Source organism: Equus caballus, chromosome 29 (genome assembly GCF_041296265.1).
Source record: "Equus caballus isolate H_3958 breed thoroughbred chromosome 29, TB-T2T, whole genome shotgun sequence".
Lineage (NCBI taxonomy): Eukaryota > Metazoa > Chordata > Mammalia > Perissodactyla > Equidae > Equus > Equus caballus.
This window is the reverse complement of record NC_091712.1, coordinates 29,776,633-29,795,602: the sequence shown is the minus strand read 5'-3', so window position 1 is coordinate 29,795,602 and position 18,970 is coordinate 29,776,633. Positions and strand designations below refer to the sequence as shown.

At 41.1% G+C, this 18,970-nt stretch overlaps 1 protein-coding gene and 1 long non-coding RNA gene across 4 annotated transcripts in view; one reads left to right on the top strand and one right to left on the bottom strand.

The window, feature by feature from the left end:
* The window catches only part of CUBN (cubilin), a 256,261-nt gene that overhangs the window by 160,278 nt on the left and 77,013 nt on the right, over positions 1–18,970 (bottom strand). For both annotated transcript variants that reach the window (XM_070254934.1, XM_023632206.2), the window contains one exon: positions 3,515–3,665. In XM_070254934.1, coding sequence (XP_070111035.1) covers positions 3,515–3,665 — 151 coding nt within the window. The remainder of the gene's footprint in view (positions 1–3,514; positions 3,666–18,970) is intronic.
* LOC102149893 (uncharacterized) lies at positions 9,034–17,122 on the top strand. 2 transcript variants are annotated; one of them, XR_002804939.2, is made up of 4 exons: positions 9,034–9,187; positions 10,788–10,882; positions 13,061–14,125; positions 14,930–17,122. It is a non-coding gene; the product is annotated as an uncharacterized lncRNA (long non-coding RNA). The 2 variants fall into 2 exon arrangements; XR_289739.3 differs by lacking the exon at positions 14,930–17,122 and having other exon boundaries at positions 9,039–9,187; positions 13,061–14,611.

Sequence of the window (18,970 nt, the reverse complement as noted above, 5' to 3'; positions counted from 1 at the left end):
GGAGCCGACGAAGTGGAAAATGTGCACTTAACCTCTGCGCCAGCGGGCTGGCCCCCAGAGACAATCTTTTTGAATTACATACATACACACGTGCATGAGCACACACAAACACACAATCAAGAAATTTCTATTATACCTTAAAATTGAGCCTAATTTTTAAATGTATTTTGGATTTTGTATTTGTTTTGCAGTTCTTTGTATTTCATATTTTATTTTGTGTTTTCAAGCGACAACATGCCATGTTGGCTTCATTGCTTCAAGATCCCACTCAAAATTCGCTTCTCTGAAGTCTGAAGGATTTACATGGAAGAGAGGAGATAGCCCCTAGCCCTGCCCAGGCCCCTAGCAGTGCATGACTCTAACTTTCTGGTCACTGCTAAGCTCTCCAGCTCCCCCAGCACTGCTCCCTTGGATTCTGGACTCCATCCACTCTGCACTTTTGGGTCCCTCATCCTCACCCTACTCCCTCCCACCACAAGGTCTTTCTTCTACTGGGAACCCTTTGCCTTCTCCTATTTGCCTACTTCTGCTTATTCTCAGATTTTAGTTCAAAGGTCCTATGCTCCCGCAGGACCTCTCTGACCTGCTATCCTCTTCTGTGTGGCCCTGGTGCTTACCACACTTTTGATTTTATATTTATTTGTGGCTTATTTGCTTGATGGCTGCTTCTCCCAATCGACTGTAAGCTCTATGAAAGTAGGAACCACACCTGCAGGTAGGACTCAGACCCTGTCCCCAGCCCTAGTAGAGTACCTGGCCCCAAACAGCTCCTTAATATCCGTGAAGCGAACACATGGATGACTGAGAAATCAGACTCTATGTCTTCAGTTTAGCTCCAATGGGTAAGAAGTGGGGGAAGCTCTTCCCTGACTCTCGTTTTCTCTGTGGGCCCATCTTCTCAGGCTATCTCAAGTTAAAGATCTAGTTCAGATACAGAGTATAGACTCCGCGTACTTGTGGCATTGCATAACTATAGTACACGATAGTTAATTCTACACAGATCTAGACCATTAACAATCGCCTTCCAGAAGGCCCTACCTAAGTGTAATTTATATATAGTGGGTAGCACAGAGTTTTAAAAAAATTGTTCAATTCTGGTCCCAGTTGGCAAAATTTTGCATGACTCTGGTTCCTAGCTTAGCAAGTTTTCAGCAATTGGGAGAAAGTTTTGAAATAGTAAACAGGAAAAGAGAATAGACAGAGAGTGTCTTTGACTCTCTCAGATGAAGACAGATTCCAAGTGGAACTAGTAGAAATAAATTTTCCCCACAAAAATTCCGCTTTCAGCAGAGGATTCAGCCATGTCTAGCATACTGGCTGGAAAAAACCAATGCTACAGTAATCCAGTGCAGACAATAATGCCCGTTAACTCATACTCCTTAGTGTGTCTAGAAAAGCCTGGAGGGGAGAGAAAGCAACCCACTGAGGAGAAGATAAAACCAGCAGAGTCCTACTCCTAAAACCCTCCACCCTAGCCACATGGCAGAATTACTTAGGGAGCTTTTTAAAATTAGCAATAGTCAAGGACCCACCGTGGAGCAACTGAATCCTCTCTCTGGAGGCTGGAACCTATGCATGAGTCCTCTTTAAAACTTCCAGGCAATTCCAAGGTGTGTGTATCTAGGGCTAAGGACCACTCCCCTGGGCCCGAAGCCCCCATCTCCTGGTTAGCATTTCTTCCTTTCCACCCTCTGTCTCACGTGAGAACTTTGGATCTCTGAAGCAGTAAGGTTCTCTCTTAACGACGTCTCAGCCCTTAACCTACTGACATTGAAAGATTAAAGATCCTATTCTGCTGTTAGTATAATGAGCCCTAGAAGCATCTTAGAGGCTTTCTCTAGTCCCTAGGGATGCTCTCGTTCTACCATGTTATTTCTCCCACCTGAACACCTGCTCTCCTCTTGCTCCCCAAAGTGTGATCTAAAAAGTAGCATCATGGGCGTTACCTTGAAAATCTGGGTCATTTCCCAAGATTTTCCTGTTTCTTCTAGGTCTCGTCACACTGTCTCTAGTTTTCTTAGAATCATGCCATTTCTGAATCACAGAATACTAGAGATGGACTGTGTTATAAGATGAATCAACCCAGTCCCTTCATTTAGTAAATAAATTGATATTCCATGGTTAAATCTACCTACTTGATGAAGAGGACAGTCCAGGACTTCCACAAGCTTAATTATCATAGCTTATTTACTTTGGGAATTCGTAATCTGTATTTCAAGCTGTAAGTGGCCCTGTGGATTACCACTGAATACTTTTAAATACCAAAAACCACATACTTATATTTTAGCAGAAATACACTCAGTATCCAGTTCATAATAACAGAACATCTAACACTCTTATGTATAAAATAGGGCTGCTCAGTTATGTATAGTGCTGAGATTCATATAATAAAGGCGCAATGATGTTAACGACCCTCAGGAGTCAACCACAACACACATCCGTGTGCACGTGGCTTGGGCTCACCCCTGATCTTGACGGCAGAGCCACAGTTTCGATGTTTGTGTGTGAGGCCTGGTATAATACTGCAACTCTGCTTCTCTTTCAAATTGATTGAAACATACCAGTGAGCCCTAAGACTTTCGTTGAGAACTACTACTAAAATATTCACAAGGACTATTTTTTTCAGGTCTGGATCACTCTAGGAGAGTGGTTTTCAAACTTTATCCCCAGGGAGACCGGTTAAAGCACAGATTGTCGAGCTCCCTTCAGAGTTGGTGATTCCGTAGGTCTTGGATGGGGCCCGAGAATTTGCACTGCTTACAAATTCCAGGTGACTCTGATGTTGCTTTTGGCGACCACATTTTGAGAACCACTGCTGTGTGGCCCTCTCCCTTTAGACTGGACCACACGAGGTCAGTTTAGAAGTTTCAGAACTCTTGTTAAAAATGAATTTTCATCTTCAGAGGAATGACTATCCCTACCTGCTTCCTCAACCAGCAATCCATAGGTGGGCTCTGATGAGCCCCTCCCCTGTTTGGCAAGTACAACACACGGCATGACCCTGGCCGAGGGCATCGCTAGCTTAAGTTTTCCGCTCCTGCTCCCCTCTCAGCCCAATCCTTGCCCTTCCCCCTTCTTGCTCTGACTGACTCTCATTCTTTCCCTTCTATCCCTGTCATTCCTCCTCAGCTGAATGGCAAGTGAGCCTTAAATCTCATTCTATTCCACTCCCATCCCACTTTGCAATTTGCCTGCCACACCCAGGTACAGGTCTTCACCCCTGGAAACTTCATTCCGCTCCCTCCTTTCTCTGAGGCAGTTTATCACTGTACCTGCTTAAGTGGTTATCAAAGCCTGTCCACTTTGACTTCACTTCCTCCCTTAACCCTAAGAGAATGATTTAACTTTCCAAGAGCCACTGATGTCTGAGTAAACTTTCTAAGGCCTAGCACCAGATTACCACCAGGGTTCCGTTATTTGTCAATGTTATTGTTTCCAACATAGAATTGGAAAGGGAACAATTCTTGGTCAAACAGCAACTGCCAAATACAGCTGAGATGGGTGCAGGGCTTACCGTGAATGAACCACTGCATCTGAAATCCTTTCTCACGGTGGCCCACCCCATCGGTATGGAACAGCACTTGGAGCTTGGAGCCCGTGGTACTCCCTGGAAGCGGAATATCTGCTCCACAGTAGCGCCCCATCCACTGCGGGCCATCGTAGAGCTGAAATCAGAGAGAAACTTCCCCAAGTAAAAAAGTCTCATGTGCCTTCTCAGATGGAAAAAGCAAAGTCCACTCACGTAGTGAAAGCTGTTCCTTGGTTCCAAAGTTAAGGGTAAATCAGCTGAGGTGGGTTGAGGACAAGAGGCTTAACATAATAATTAAAAATAGATAATTATATACAGAGAGTTTTAGGGATGATTCCTAAGCCCAAAAAGTGTGGAAATCCAAATATTAATTGTTTGGTTTTATGTCAGCCTAGCAAGTCCCCTCTGAAGTATAATTCTGGCACAGAATAAGAAAATGGTGGGAGAACGAGACACGTTCACATATCAATGACACATAAAAGATGCTCGATGAATAGCAGCATTATAATCGCACAAGATATCAATTTCTAAATGAATACTTACCAACTATAAAAAATTAGACATTTTAGAAAGCCATGAAGAAGGAAAATACAAAAATTAAACTCACTCAAGATAACCACTGTTAATATTTTGTTAATAGCAGAAGTTTCTCTCCTCAGCATTTTTTTCATTTGTTTGGATATGTACATATACATACATGTGCAGGTGCCTATGCGTGTGTATAAATTTTGGCCACACATTTAATTGTGTTCCTTGTTTTTCACTAAGTATGTCACTAAATAGTCTATGTAAACATTTTTATTGGTGGCATAAAATGCTACATTTACATTACAATTCTGTTGTTGTTCCTTTAAGATATTTCCAATTTTATTGCCAATATAAATATTTGTTTGATATTTGAAATTTCCCTCAAGAAAGATTTTTCAACAAGAGGAACAAATCAAAGGGTATAACCTTTATGGCTCTTGACATATATTATTAAATTTCTTACCAGAAATTTTACAGCAATTTATCCTCCTTCCAGCAGTTTACAGAAGTGTTTCTCGCGTGGAACTTGGGCAATTATGACTGTGATTATTTTTAAAGCTGACGCTAACGGTGAAAAACTAGGGGCTTCTTTTGTAATTGTCTTAATTTGCGTTACTTTGAGGTTGCAGGTTTTTTCACCTTTACAGGACATTTAGATTTCTTCTCTTGGAACTTTCCTGTGGAGGTCTTTGCCCGTTTTCCCATTGAGGTATTTATACACCCTGTTGTACACTCTTTACCTCCCTCATTTAGTAATTCCATCAGAGACACATCTTCAAAATCAAACAATCAATCTCTCTGCCATATGTCTTCAACCAGGAAAGACAATGATAGTCCAAAAAGATTGGCTTCCTCATGACTCAGGCCACTATTTTTATTTTCTCTTAATCTCCTAATGTCCAGATTAAACCCTTTGTTCTAGTTACCCTTGGGATGAGCTGCCCACGAGGATAAAATGGAAAATGTCTGATCATAGACGCACAGACTTCCTCGATTGTTCTCTTGGGGAGTCCATGAGGGTGTATGTGTTTGCAAGTGTCTACATGTAAACACACAATCTGGATCCAATAAATTCCAAGTGGACCCAATTACTTTTATTTACTGAAATGCTATGATATAAAATACTTTTGGAAACGTACTGATTCGAACATGGAAAACTTTGTGAACAAATTCTACAAAGCACCTCTACAGAGCTTCCCTGATTCCCATAGCCAGTCATAAATTAGTTTTCCTTTAAAATCCCTCAGCTTTTCATCTGGGCTTCTTTGTGGAAATGGTCACATCCCCTTGCATTCTTGTTAGCAGCATGTGTGTCTTATCTCCCCTACAGATGATGAGTTTCCTTGGAGCCCAGATCAGCTCCCCCATTCCCCTCACTGCCTGGCGCGGGGCTCTGTCAAGGGCAGATTCCCAATACATCGTCGGTGAATGAACACAATGATTGCCCCACGACAGCATTTATTTCAATGGGATTTAATCTGCCCTCTGCCTTGAGCCCTGCATAGTTAGATCCATCTCAGGGTCTCGCAGTCCTCAGTTTCCGCGAGCTTCTTTTAGGCAGCAAAGGGTCTGGATCGTTTGTGGCCACTCTGCAGAGGAGGACCAGGCAGGGCCTTGTTCAAGATCACAATAAATCACAGATTTCTAAATGTTGGCCTGTCTCATTGAGTTCTCCAAACTGGCTGCTCGTCAGACATACATGCTTGTGAGGTCTGGGGGGAGGTCAGCTGAGATTTAAAAAGAGGAACTCAGAAGTCCTTTATATCACTCACCTTTAAATACTAAACCTGAGCATTTTAAGTAAATGAGTAAAGACACTGATGAGGTTTCTTTTTCAGGCTTATCGCTCCAACTTCCTTTTTATTTTTTGAATACTGCTGCTTTGAATGTGTATCTTTAGATCAAGTTTCTAGTATTCTAGATATTCGACAGAAGCCATAATGAGGGAGTGAGGATGAAAGAAAGAATGAAGCAACATAAAAAGAAGAGAGAAAACAGCAAAAGCCCTTCACCTCAGATCCCAGGTCCCACCAGCTAGCAGGAGGTGGAGGTGGGGGCAGAGGTCCATGTTGCAATCTGTTTACTCCAAAGTTACTGCTTTACTGTAGAGTATTTATTTCAGCTTCAGAGTTTTTATTAAATCTAGTGTATGAATTCCAATTCAAAACTAATTAATACAAAAATAAACATACTGTTTCCAAGCAGAGGCATAATAAGCAAGAAAACACTCTACTGTTTTCCACCCCAAAAGGCTCATTCTTAACTTTGGATTGTAGTTCACTAACCAAAACTTTATTTCACCTTTATCCAACAAGATGTAAGGCAGGATTTCTCTAGAACTGTAACAACTCTAAGCTTTATGGATCTTCTGAAATACTCAGCAGCGACCCTTTGAGGAACCATATTTTAGATTCTACACAAGGTCATAAGCAGGATGGGATTTTTGCCTCCCAGCTCAGCAAGGTTAAAAAACCTGACATTTTCACATGACTTGGAGGGGATTTTTTTTTTCCTTCCTTCCGGATGGGATTACTTCACTGAAGGGGAGCCCCTGAATCCCAGTCCTTCTTAAATAACACATTGTGAATGGGAGGGGGGCAGGGCAAAGGGAGTGGGTTTGGGGGGGTGATGCTGATGAATGACAATTAGTTTCATTTTGTCTTTGGAGAGGCAAGAAGGATGCATTGAAATGAACATGAAATAGACATTGATGAAAATGCTTACATAGAACGTCAAATAAATTAACGAATTAATTAGTGTATAACAATACCTCTATACAAAAAAAACCCCCATTCCCTCAGTTTTATATCCTTCTAAAGTTTACACTTAATTAAATCAGGGTTTTTTGTTGATAGTCACACAGATGGCTAACGTCACCTCTACAATTCATTCCCGCGTAAACTTACCACACAAAAAGAAATAGTCATTTTTCAAAGTACACAAATACTAGTTACCATGGCAACCAGTTGGTGCCTGCTGCTCTTGATTCTGTTTTCAGAGCAGAATGTTAACCACAGGACATTCCAGCTGTGACTCATTGCCACTGCTGGCAAGCATGCTGGCTTGGTCCTGCTAAGGGTATGATTTCCCTTCTTTTAGAAAGCCTAAAGCTCTACTCAGTCTGAACAATATCTGAGGTTGGAAATTAAGTCCATATAAAGGAAACTGCTAGAAATTAAGAAGAGAAAGATTGAGATTTTCACTTTGAATATGCAGATCTAATTTGTATAACTGTGTTTAGAGGTGGTTGTTGTTTTTTTAAAATACCTGAAATGCTGCTTACATTTTCAAGTTAGCTGTTAAATGTATCTTCAAATGTGAATATGTGTATATACAAAATCTCCTGTATAGAATCTTTGCAGTTATTCTCTTCGGAAGACTATTCATTTAGGATTCTTGTAGTTTAGGTCCTCCTACCCCTACCCCACCCCGAAATATCTCAACCACTCTTAGGACACTCAAAGAGGAAGGAAACCTCTTGCCCAAGCCACATTTACCAATTTCTATCTACTTCCTTTGCGTGTGTTTGATAACTTGCCACATGCATAGCCTATGAGTGACTTCAGACTCCAGTTGCAATAAGTAACTATCCATGGACTCCTTCTAAATATTAAGGACCCATACATACAAGGTGGAAGATATAAAGCCAAAGATACATCCCTGACAGAGATAGTCCAATTTTTGTATGATTAGGGTTTTGTAGATACTTTAGGAATCATTGCAACTCAAGTCTGGAGGAACCCAGAGTTAGCTAATGTGTACCTCAATCTGTCCCCTCAGTGGGAGTCAACTTTATGAACTGCAAGAACTTTCAAAACAGAAGTGTGCTTTTCAAGTGCCTCTTTCTTGCTAAATTGTTTTATGACTTTGAAATTAGTGATTGTAATTAATGAAATTATAATTAACTGTCTCATATATCTGAGCACAGGCTGTATGGGTTCTTTTCTAAACCCATTTTAGAATCACAGTGAGTAACAACTAAGACGCAGCCCTTTCTATTTTAGATTGGCATATAATTCATACTTTTTCCAGTATTGTTTTTCTTATTTACTTGAAGTTTTTCTGCAAGAAAATTCTTTTTTATAGTGGAGGATTAATTTTAAGAATTAGTTAAACATAGTCCATACAGAGAAATTAAATCAAAATTTCTTTGGGATGATATCATTCAAATATGGAGAAATTTCTGGAAAAAAATTTGGTCCATTTCCTATGACAAATCTCGAAAAAAATTTTATCCTTTAGAGTTTAATATGTGATTGAAATAATTCATCTGCTGTGAGGGAGAATTCTAGATGTAGCAGAGAATCCCCTAATATTTGCGGAGAACAAAAATTCTGGTCAATGTAAAGAAGATAGCTAAATTTCTGAGAACTAGGCTCAGTGAGTTCATAGCATGGCTTTTTGAAGTCAATGTAACTAACAGAAGATTATATTTCACTTAGAAACAGGAAAGTAATTTTATTATAGGAACATACAGAGAATATTCAATGTGGTTTGTGTCAGGCTCTAGGTTCATAGTCCAATCCAGCTCTAAAATTTGCTTAGAATATAATCTTGTGAAAATTACTTAACCTCTCTAAGCTGAAAGGTCTTTATAAATCTGGCATCGTAACAGTTCTTATCTCCTAATGTTGTTGTAAACAGCAAAGGAGACAAATCACGTAACAGGTTGAGTGTGAGGCCTGGCATGGAGAATGTGCTCAAAATGTTATTCTAACTCTTGGTCAGAGGCAAAGGGAACTAACATTTTTCCAAAGAAACCACTCCAGAAATAGCTTTGAGAGAAAAAATATGATGGGTAGAGAGAACTTGAGCTGACTCATATAAAACATTTCACAGAAATCATCCCTGGCCCAGCAGACAGGGAAGCAGCGAGTCAATGAATCACTTGGGAGGAGATAGACAGCCATTACTTGCAGCGTGTTGCTATGACGACCTGGTTCTGTGTGGAGACTGAGGCCACGGGTGGGGTCCATAGCCCAGTGCAGATCACGCTGCTGGGGAGAATGTAAGCGTAGTACGTGTGCTGGAGTTGAGGGAGATGGTGGATGATAAAATAGGATGGTGGTGAAGACAGGTTAGGAAATCTGTCAAGGCTGCCCTGGTGAGGTGGATAGGAAGAGACAACTGGTAAGAAAAATGGCTCTCTGTGTGTTTTTTCCCGTTCCAGCCTCCTCTCCCCTTTCTGTCCAGCCAGGCTGCGGCTCTAGTTGCTTAGCCACTGAAGCTGCAAAGGGGTGGGAATTGGTGAATCTTGGAGCACCTCTTCAGATTTTCCCCACCCCAAGAAACAATTGTTACAAGATCTATGGAAACTGCCTTATTAGAGTAGTTATTAAGAATGTTGTTGCCCAAGTTTACACACTAACCTCCTGAATAAGCTTAGAACTTTCAGAGTTTACTTTCAATTTGACGGGCTTTGAAATACTCCTGGCACAAGGGTAGAAATTGCCAAATGAGATTCATAGAGTAGGGTAAAATGCTCCCACTGTGGATAAGAAAAGCCTAGGGGGGTAAAAATGTCATCCAGTTGTGGAGGGTAAATTAGGCAGATGTTGAAGAGGAATGCTAATAAGCAGAGAGTGGTAGACTCTAGATGGCTCCATGATGGCCCCGGGAGGCGATGTCTCCTCCATTAGACACACGCCACGCACAGAGCACTCTGATATATAGGCACACATCTTCCCCCCGGCACAGGCAAAGCCACACTGCCACATGCTCACAAGGTGGGGCAGGAAATATGACATCCCTATCTAAAATTAAACAATTACTCATAATGCTGGGCTTTGCATAAGAGCAAGAAACCCATCGAAAGACCACGCTCTGAGTTACTTTGTGCCATTCTGAGTTAGAGGTCTGTCTCAAACACAGACCATATAGTCTCCCTCCCATTGTAGCCGGTTGCTGTCCGCTCTACAATGAGATTTTTTCTGCTTTCTACACATTACTCATTTTAGAGACCACAAAGTCTGATTTGGGTTTGTTCGTTTTTTGGGCTTGTTTTAAATCATTATCTAGTAATGGATGTGTGCAAAGATTTAACTACAAAGATGTTTATCTCAGCATTGTTTATAATAGTGAAAATTTGAAAAGATTCTAATTGTTCCACAATGAGACATGGTGGCTGTATTGTGATGCTAGAATACGCAATATTGTAAATGATGTGGTATAATAAATAATATGGAGAAACATTCACAAGCCATTGTTACATAGGAAAAAGTCATAGGATAATATGTACAGAATCATCCCCTTTGACTATTAATATAAATATATAGGGAGAGAGTACAGGAAATAAATACCACCAAATATTAGTAGTAGTGAGGTAATTTAGGTTATTTTTATTTTATCTAGGTTTTTCTATATTTTACGAATTTCCACCATGACTATGTATTCCTGTGTGATCAGATAAATTTATGTTTAAAGTATTATCTTTGGGGACCTATGGACACAGCACTGTAGATACGCATTTGTAATGTTTTCTCAGTCTCAGAATTCCATACCCCTTCAGCTTCTCAGATATCAGCTGGTCTGCTGAAAATATTACACTGTCTATCTGCATAGTCTTTTATACATACCTCAACATTATACATGAAAATGAGCCCATTAAAATGTCATTATGTAAGGCAATCTCCTTCAGCATTAATTTAAAACCATATTTTGTCCCTAATGCTTCCTTTCTTAGCATAGCTAGGTTTTTATTATTAATTAGACCAATTCTTTATTAAAACAGAATTCCTTCAGATGTTCGGGGACTAAAGACTTCTAGCAAACATAAGTGTTGACAGTCGCTGATGGAGCAATCAGTGCCTCATTCCCTCCCTGGTGGTAAGTGAAATGCTTTGAAAGCCAAGCGTACTCTCCCTTGTATACATGAACATTTAGTTCCACGAACCGCAGTAAAACACTGAACATTTTTCTAAAATATCATCCTGCCTCCTGAAAGCCTCAGCCTGCGCTACAGATGGACTCAGAATGTGGTTCAGAGAACACCAGGAAATCATAGCACCTTGAGCTGGAAGGACCTAGAGCCTGCCACAGAGACGTTTCTGCAATTCAGGGAGAGTGGGAGAAGAAAACCTATTAAATAAATAGTAAATGTAAGAACTGAAGGGTAAAGATGGCATTTTTTTAAAAAATTCTGAAATGTTGCAATTGGAAATCTTTCCCATTTTCAAAAGTAGACAATCAATATAATTGATCAAAATGCACAACAATTTCTAATTTCAAAATTTAGCATTCTGACATTTGTATTCTTTTTTTAAGATTGGCACCTGAGCTAACATCTGTTGCCAATCTTTCTTTTTTTTTTTCTCTTCTTCTTCTCTCCAAAGCTCCCCCCAGTACACGGTTGTATATTCTAGTTGTGGGTCCTTCTGGCTCTGCCATGCAGGATGCCACCTGAGCATGGCTTAATGAGCAGTGCTAGGCCTGCACCCAGGATCCGATCCAGTGAAACCCTGGGCCGCCGAAGCAGAGTGTGCGAACTTAACCACTCGGCCCTGACCTTTGTATTCTTATTCCTGTGTGTGTCTGTTAGGTGGCGGAAGAGATTTTCCATGCACTCACTACACATGGCCTGTCTGAGGGGCAGAGCCAGGTGAGGACCACCAGGAAAGGAAGTGTGGAAAGAGCAATTTCAAGTTTTGAGCATTGAATGCAATTTTAACTGGCTTCAGGGTAGAGTGGAAATTATTGGTAGGCCTGATTATTATTCATCCTGATTCTGTCCTTCATGTTTGAGAGAACAATGAGAAGGGAAACACACTTTCTTTTGAATCTGAGGGCAAAGGCTCTCCTTTGAAGGCTGGTGTGTTTGCTTCATTAACTGCGGCAAATTAACGCAATCGCTTGAAAATTCTTCTTTATGAGGGATGGTCAGAAAAGATCAGCATTTCCTTTTGAGGAAAGGGATTTGGATCACATTGAGATAAACATCTCTCCTTTTAATTTTCTATAATTAGAAAAAAACACATTTTATTCGGGCAACTTTGGAGTCTTAAATTTCTTAGAGAATGCATCTTGTAACGCTTAACAACACTAAAAAGTATGTGGCCTAATTAACCAATGGATGCATTTCATTCTAGACTCCTTTGGAATCCAGATCATGCTCAGTACAATGCCAGACTCGCATCTGGCATGGAGACATAAATTGAATTGTTTGGTATACTGCTATCACTTTTTATGCCTGTTTTGGAAAAGCAGTTGCCCTCAGAATTGAAATAGCTTATCTCTGAATTCTAAGCAAAATGCCAGGCATCCTAGAAGCAAACTTCCTCTGACAGACAGTTCTAGGAAGCATGACTCATTTGCCCAGGAAGTGCTCAAGGAGGTGCCAGGATGATGAAAGTCAGCTCAGACCCATTGCTGCTAAGATGTGAAATCTCTCCTGCTTCTTTGCATCTCTCCAACCAGCAAATGGGATCTTAACCACTACTCTTCTCAGATTCAGATATAGAATCCTTGTGGCTTTTGTAGAAAAACTGAGAGGCCAAGCCCTGCTTTCAACATGTGGGGCCAATCTATGTTATTCACCATTAAGAAGGCTGTTTTGGAAACCATAGATTTTCATTTACTGCAAAATATTTTTGAGAGCAAAAAGTAATGTATAAAATTGCGTTTATGTTGAAATAATAATAAATCATATTTATAGCTGAGGATTGTTCTAGGTCCTTTGTATGTATTAGCTAATTTAAAATTCCTAGCAGCTTTATAATGCAGGCAGTATTGCTATCCTCGTTTTAAAGTTCTGGAAACCAAGGTACATAGAAGTTTAGTAATTCAACAATCTGAAAGGCAACAACTATTCAAGAAGAATTTTTCTTGTTTCCTTCATTAGTAATTATTTTTTAAAAATAAGAATTGTTAAGTTCGAGAATACCGCAAAGTCCTTATTCTCTGTAATAATAGAGAATGAGGAAAACAATTTTTTAAGCTACAGTGATAATACCCAACACTCCTGTTAGTTAACGGAATTAACATTTTCTTCATTATATTTCTTAACAGAGCTTGGAGTAAAATAAGTGGACTAAAATATTGACATCGTTTTATCCTTTGTGAGAGGTATCAAAACGCATTAATGAAGTAGGCTGCAGACAGAAAGAAGAGGAAGAGTACATGTCTGGAGGAAAGAACCATTAATTATATCTCAGCCTAAAGAATTGAATGCTCTCTATCTGTGAACTTCTCTATAGCTAACTGAGGTGCTTCTCTTCTATCAGGATCAGTGCAAATAACGAGAGTGAACATTTATGTAAGTGTTCACTATGTGCCAGGCTTTGTTCTGGCTCTTTATATATATACATATATATATATATAAACTCATTTACACTGATTAACCCATTTTACAGATGGGGAAAGTAAGGCACTTAGAAGGTAGGTAACTTGCTCAACATTACCTGGCTAGTCAGTGGCGGAGTCTGGGTTTAAACCCTGGCTATCTGGCTCCAGAGTCTTCATTCCTAAGCACTATGCTAGACTGAACAGTTACCAAGACTACCGAGCAAGACTGTACATTCCATCATGTAGCCTGGGCACCCATAAGACATTCTCCTGTGAGTGAGCAAGAGATGATCTTTGCTTATTATTGGCATCCCACAGAAGTCTGCAGACAGAAGAGAGCTGGCTTCAGCAGTTCTGATTCCAGTGAATCTCCCAAGAACAACAGAGCAGTGTCTGGAGTTGTGGTTTATCTTTAAACCAAAAAATTGTGAAATCGAGGTTCATTGTTTCTGAGAACTGTACAGAATCTGTTATGTCTTCATGTGATCAGCAGTGATGTGTGTTACAAACACAAACATCTGTTTACCCTTTACTTATTAGAGAGGATGCAAAGTCTTTAAAAGGATAAAAAAGATGAAAGTCCTGTCAAGAGCTGTGCACACTCATAACTGACAGGTCACGAGGAATGGAGGTGGCACTTCCAAGAGATGGAGGCTGCAATAAGGATGAGAAGCAACATCCTGAAAGGTCGGAGGAAGAATCTGAATGCCCACATGGGAGCTAAGCTCTCTCCAGAAGGAGTGTCGGGGGATAAGAAGAAGCATTTCTTGAGTACTCAATATTTGCCAGGTGTGTGGATTATCTCATTTAATCTTATAACAACTTTATGAGTAGGTGTAATTATTCCCTCCATTTTACACATGAGGAAACCAAGCCAGTTAGAGGATAAATCCCACGCCCAAGATCACATTGCTGAGGAGGGACCAAGCTTTGAACCCAGGTGGGCTGCAGACACACCCGTTTAGACAGAGCTGAGCACGAAGCTGGGCTCCATCACTGCCTGGCGGCATGATCTTGAGTATTGTTCCCTATCTGAGTCCCAGTTCTCCTGTCTGTTAACAAGCATAAAAATACCCATTTACTGGACTACTGTGAGGATAAGCCACAATCTCTATCAAAGTATCTATAATAGTGCCTAGCATGTGGTAGACATTTATTACTGTAATTCTCAAAATAAACATTTGAGATGTGAAGGAGAACTTTCTAATATCTCAGGAACTTAAAAGTTTTGTTTCTTTGTACGAGAATAAAAGTGGAATAAACATGGAAAACATCTCTTGAATGTTTCCCTAAGAATGTTCTGTGGAATACAAACGTCCAATAAATGTTAATCAGTTAGAATTTGAGGCAAAGACTACTCTATCTGGAATGTTGCCTTTGGTGTCCCCCTCGGTGTTTCCTCCATGAGTGGAGGCCCCACTATCTCTCCTGATTGTTGCTCTTGGATGCAGCCTGTTACAGGGCATCCTGATGTCGTTCTTTCTTTCACTGTATTACTGCCACCCCCCCACCCTGATCCAATGGTTTGTCCATTTCTGTCGATTTTACCTCCTAAGCACTCTCAAATCCTTGTGCCATGTTCTCCCTCCACAGCAATGTGAAGAACTGGTGCCATCTCTTTCATCTGGACAGCAGCAACCCTCCTACTGGATCTCCACAAGTACTCTTACCTCCCTTCAATTTATTCTAGAAGCCAGAGTTCTAAAAGGGCCAGCCTGAGCAACATGAGCAATTTCCCTGCTCACACTCTTGAAAGATCTCTTGCTGCTCTTAGGGACGTCATTGAAACTCTTCCCATGCTCACAACATGCTACACTTGCAGGTCCCTGCATGCCTGGAAGCCTCACGCTTGGCCTCAGCCACATTGGTCTCCTTTCAGTTCTGACAAAGATTCTCTCTTTGACCCAACTCTAGCCTTCTCATCTAGGCCTCAAACTTGGCCTATAAAATCTATAGACTCTTGAGGCCAGCCTATGGCCTAGTGGTTAAGTTTGGTGCAGTCTGCTTTGGCGGCCCAGGTTCGGTTCCTGGGTGGAGACCTACACCACTTGTCAATGGCCATGCTGTGGGGGCAACCCACCTACAAAATAGGGGAAGATTGGCACAGATGTTAGCTCAGGGTTAATCTTCCTTAGCAAAACAAAACAAAACTATAGGCTCTCAGCACAAATGATTTCATCCACTCACCCTCCACCCATTAAAAGACTTAAACACTAACATAGTTTCTAACAGCTCAAGGCCACATCCCTAAGATGATCCTAGCCCCCCTTAACAGTATCTGCCTGAGAAAGTTCAAGGCTGCCAAAAGCATTTACTGTTTGTTCCAGCCACCGTCTGAGGATGGCCCCTGACCACCCTTTCTTAGATCACTTCCTACAAAGGCTTACAACGGCGAATCCTCTGAGTCCTTTTGAGATGTATATGTATCTCCTACAACTCAGGAGTGTCTTTCTCAGGGATGTGAAAGCCATACCTTTGAAATGTAATCATCATGAAAGCTTGTCCCCCAGTCTCTGTGGGAGGAAGACTCTTAACTTCCATCACCGCCAGCTAACAGACACAGCTGGCCTCAGCACATCAACGCTGACCATCCCTTATAATTGCTCACATCCTGACTCTGCTCGAGCCCCTGTGGGTCCCCCTCCCTGCTCCCTGATTCTCCCTTTAAAATGCCCAGTCATCTCTGGACAGGCTGAAGTGGATCCTCTTTCCCTGCTGCACTTGTATACTCCTGATAAAAATCTGTCCCGACCACTTTCACCAGTGTCAGTTCCTCAGACACAACTTCCTCTAGTGAAACCTCCAGCTTCCTTGACACCTTGTTGGGTCTTCCTCAAGGATGCCTTTCCAGACACACAGAAGAGCTTGGTCCTTCCACTTCATGTCTTCAGAGCACCCCACAATACTCCTTAACCCAGCTCTAATTAAATTTGTACTGTGAGATAAATTAACTAACATCTATCTCCACCATGAAGACAAGGAAAACTGAGGCTAAAACAGGTATATTTCCACGGCCTACATCTCTAAAACGTATTTGAATGACTGAGCGAATGGATAAATGAGTGAAGGTTGAATAAATATGCAACTAATAGGATACTAATAGCTTGAGGAAGCACCACAGAAAAGCAGAACAAAACAACAAACTGTTTAACTGTGTTTAATATGGCATTTCCTACATTTATTAGAACACAGGTTTCTTTATTTGTGAAAATCTACCAACATTTGTGGCAGAGACAGCCATGTGGTGATAAATGGCAAGCAATAGGACATACTGGAGTATATGAGGAAGCCATTTGGTGTAAGCCTGATTCGGCCTGACCTTGTTTTTCCAAAAGGCCCTGACATGGCTGTTGAGCATGCACTGTATATCTGCTTTAAGCATTTGCTATGTCCCAAAGACAAGAACAAATGGCCTTAGGATAGAGGTGCAACTTCCTCTACACTGGCAGTTCCTTAAGGATAAGCATCTCTCCCTAGACCAGGAATTGACTGCTGTGCTCACCTGTGACCACCCAGCTCGAGACAACAGATCTGCCACCCTGCTGTGTCCACCGAGACAGCAGACCTACGACCTGCTGTGTCCATCAATCACTGTGCCGACAGAGCAGTCTCGTGACTATTGTAAAAGGGACGTTTCAATCATATGTGGTACATGCTCTTTGATGGTATATAACCTCTTTGTACACCCCACTTCTTTGGAGTGCTCCATTCCTTTGTCGAAGGACTCTCCCAGGCTATATGGTGTTCACATCTGGCTCATAATAAACTCACCCCAATTGTGATTTATAGATTAGTTATAGATTATTTGCGTCAACAGTGGTTTCCCCACATCGACTTCCCCTTTGTCTGGGTTACTGAATCACCACGTGGAAGCCAAGAAACACCTGCACTGGACCCTGATGTGACTGAGAAATAAACTTGTATTGTGTTAAGCACCTGAGAATTTAGGACTTCTTCGTAACAACAGGCGGTATTACCTCAACTAATTACAATATCACATGGGCCTGACACTTCACAGTCACGGTGGGGAAAGGTTGCTCAGGTTACAGACTGAGAAAACATAGGTGTAGGACTGAAAGATTCGGGGACATTGGTGATGTTTTCATCCATTCTTTCAGTGAAACACAGTATTTTGCAATGGAAAGGAGCACATGAGAGTGTAAAAAACAATGATATAAACATCTGGTGAACAGGATGACATCAGAAAGAGGGTTTGGCGAGAGATGAAATGAATCTTATAAAGACTGGAGGGAAATGCATTTGACAGAAGTCACTGACATAATCAAGAGGACTTGAAACTGACATCGTGGAAATGGGGAAGGCATAGAAAGATATGAAAGGATGTTATGGAAGATGATAGTGGCGAAGGTGCCAAATACAGAAAGGAGGGAGAAAGCTTAGAATCAGAACACAAAAACTGCAAAGTAAATCTGGCATTTTTGCATAATGAAATAAAAATAACTACAGTAGCACCAGGCCTTGATGAGATGAAGCATATAATTCAGCTATAGCATGGAAAAGTAAGACGTATTGAAAAAAAACATTTAATAGCACTCAAAGGTATGTGATAAGTAGACACCCATTGAAATATTTATAAGCCCCCAAGAAAGAGCTATGAAGTGAGGATAAACTGTGCTGTCATTGTGGAAGTGGACTACAGACAGTGGTCTCAAGTGCTGGATGAAGGGCTTGTGGGGCGCTAGCTCCCTTGGGATCCCCAGGGATTTTCATCTGCCCCCACCTCCACCTCCTGCTAGGTGAGGTCTAGGAATATGTTTTTCTAACAGGATCCCTAGATGCTTCTGGAATGCCACCAGATTCAGCAGCCAGTTATAGGGACTTTATCCTCCACCATGAGCTTCTTCCTCAGTAGAGACTGCAATTTTTTACGAAAGAAATATATCATCACAAGTGCAACAAAAAGAGACACACAGAGGTGGCAATGGGGAGATAATTTTAATCTCCTGGACATCTCCTAGATGTCTTGTTCTGAGAAAAGCATGGCCCTTGATGAATTCTTTATATACTTTCCTCTCCCAAAAAGTAAAGAAAATAGTGAAGACATGGGCTACTCCAGACTAACAGGCCAGCAGAGAAGTGGTTGTTAACGTAGACATGACCAAAACATTAGGGGAGAGTGATCAATTCCCCGAGAGCCTGTGATGACTGGATACATCGGTGATGGGCCTAAGGTTTTAGGGAGTCAGACTTCAAAAAAAAGATGGGAGCCCATGGACCAAAAAAAGTAAAAATGAAAGAAAAAAGAGAAGCAAAAAAGAAAAGAAAAACGATAAATTCTAAAAAAATTAAATTCTGCCCACAAAGTCAGGAATAAATTTGGGGGCAAAAAAAGGGGAAACCTCTGAGGAAATCAAGAAGAAACCCATGGAGCTACATAGGAGCTTTCTGACCATTTTATCGGCACACATAGAAATTAGCTAAACTTTGGGAAACAGCACAGCTGGAAAGGATGTCTATTTTCTAAAGCTGTGACTGGGGCCAAAGAAAGATAAAAATATGAATTGGGCTGACACTTGCAGAAGATAGCACAGCGTGATGAAGGACAAGTCCACATGCTTAGGAGGATTTTTAAACTGGAAGAATAGACATTGAAATCCAATTTAGAAGATAAGA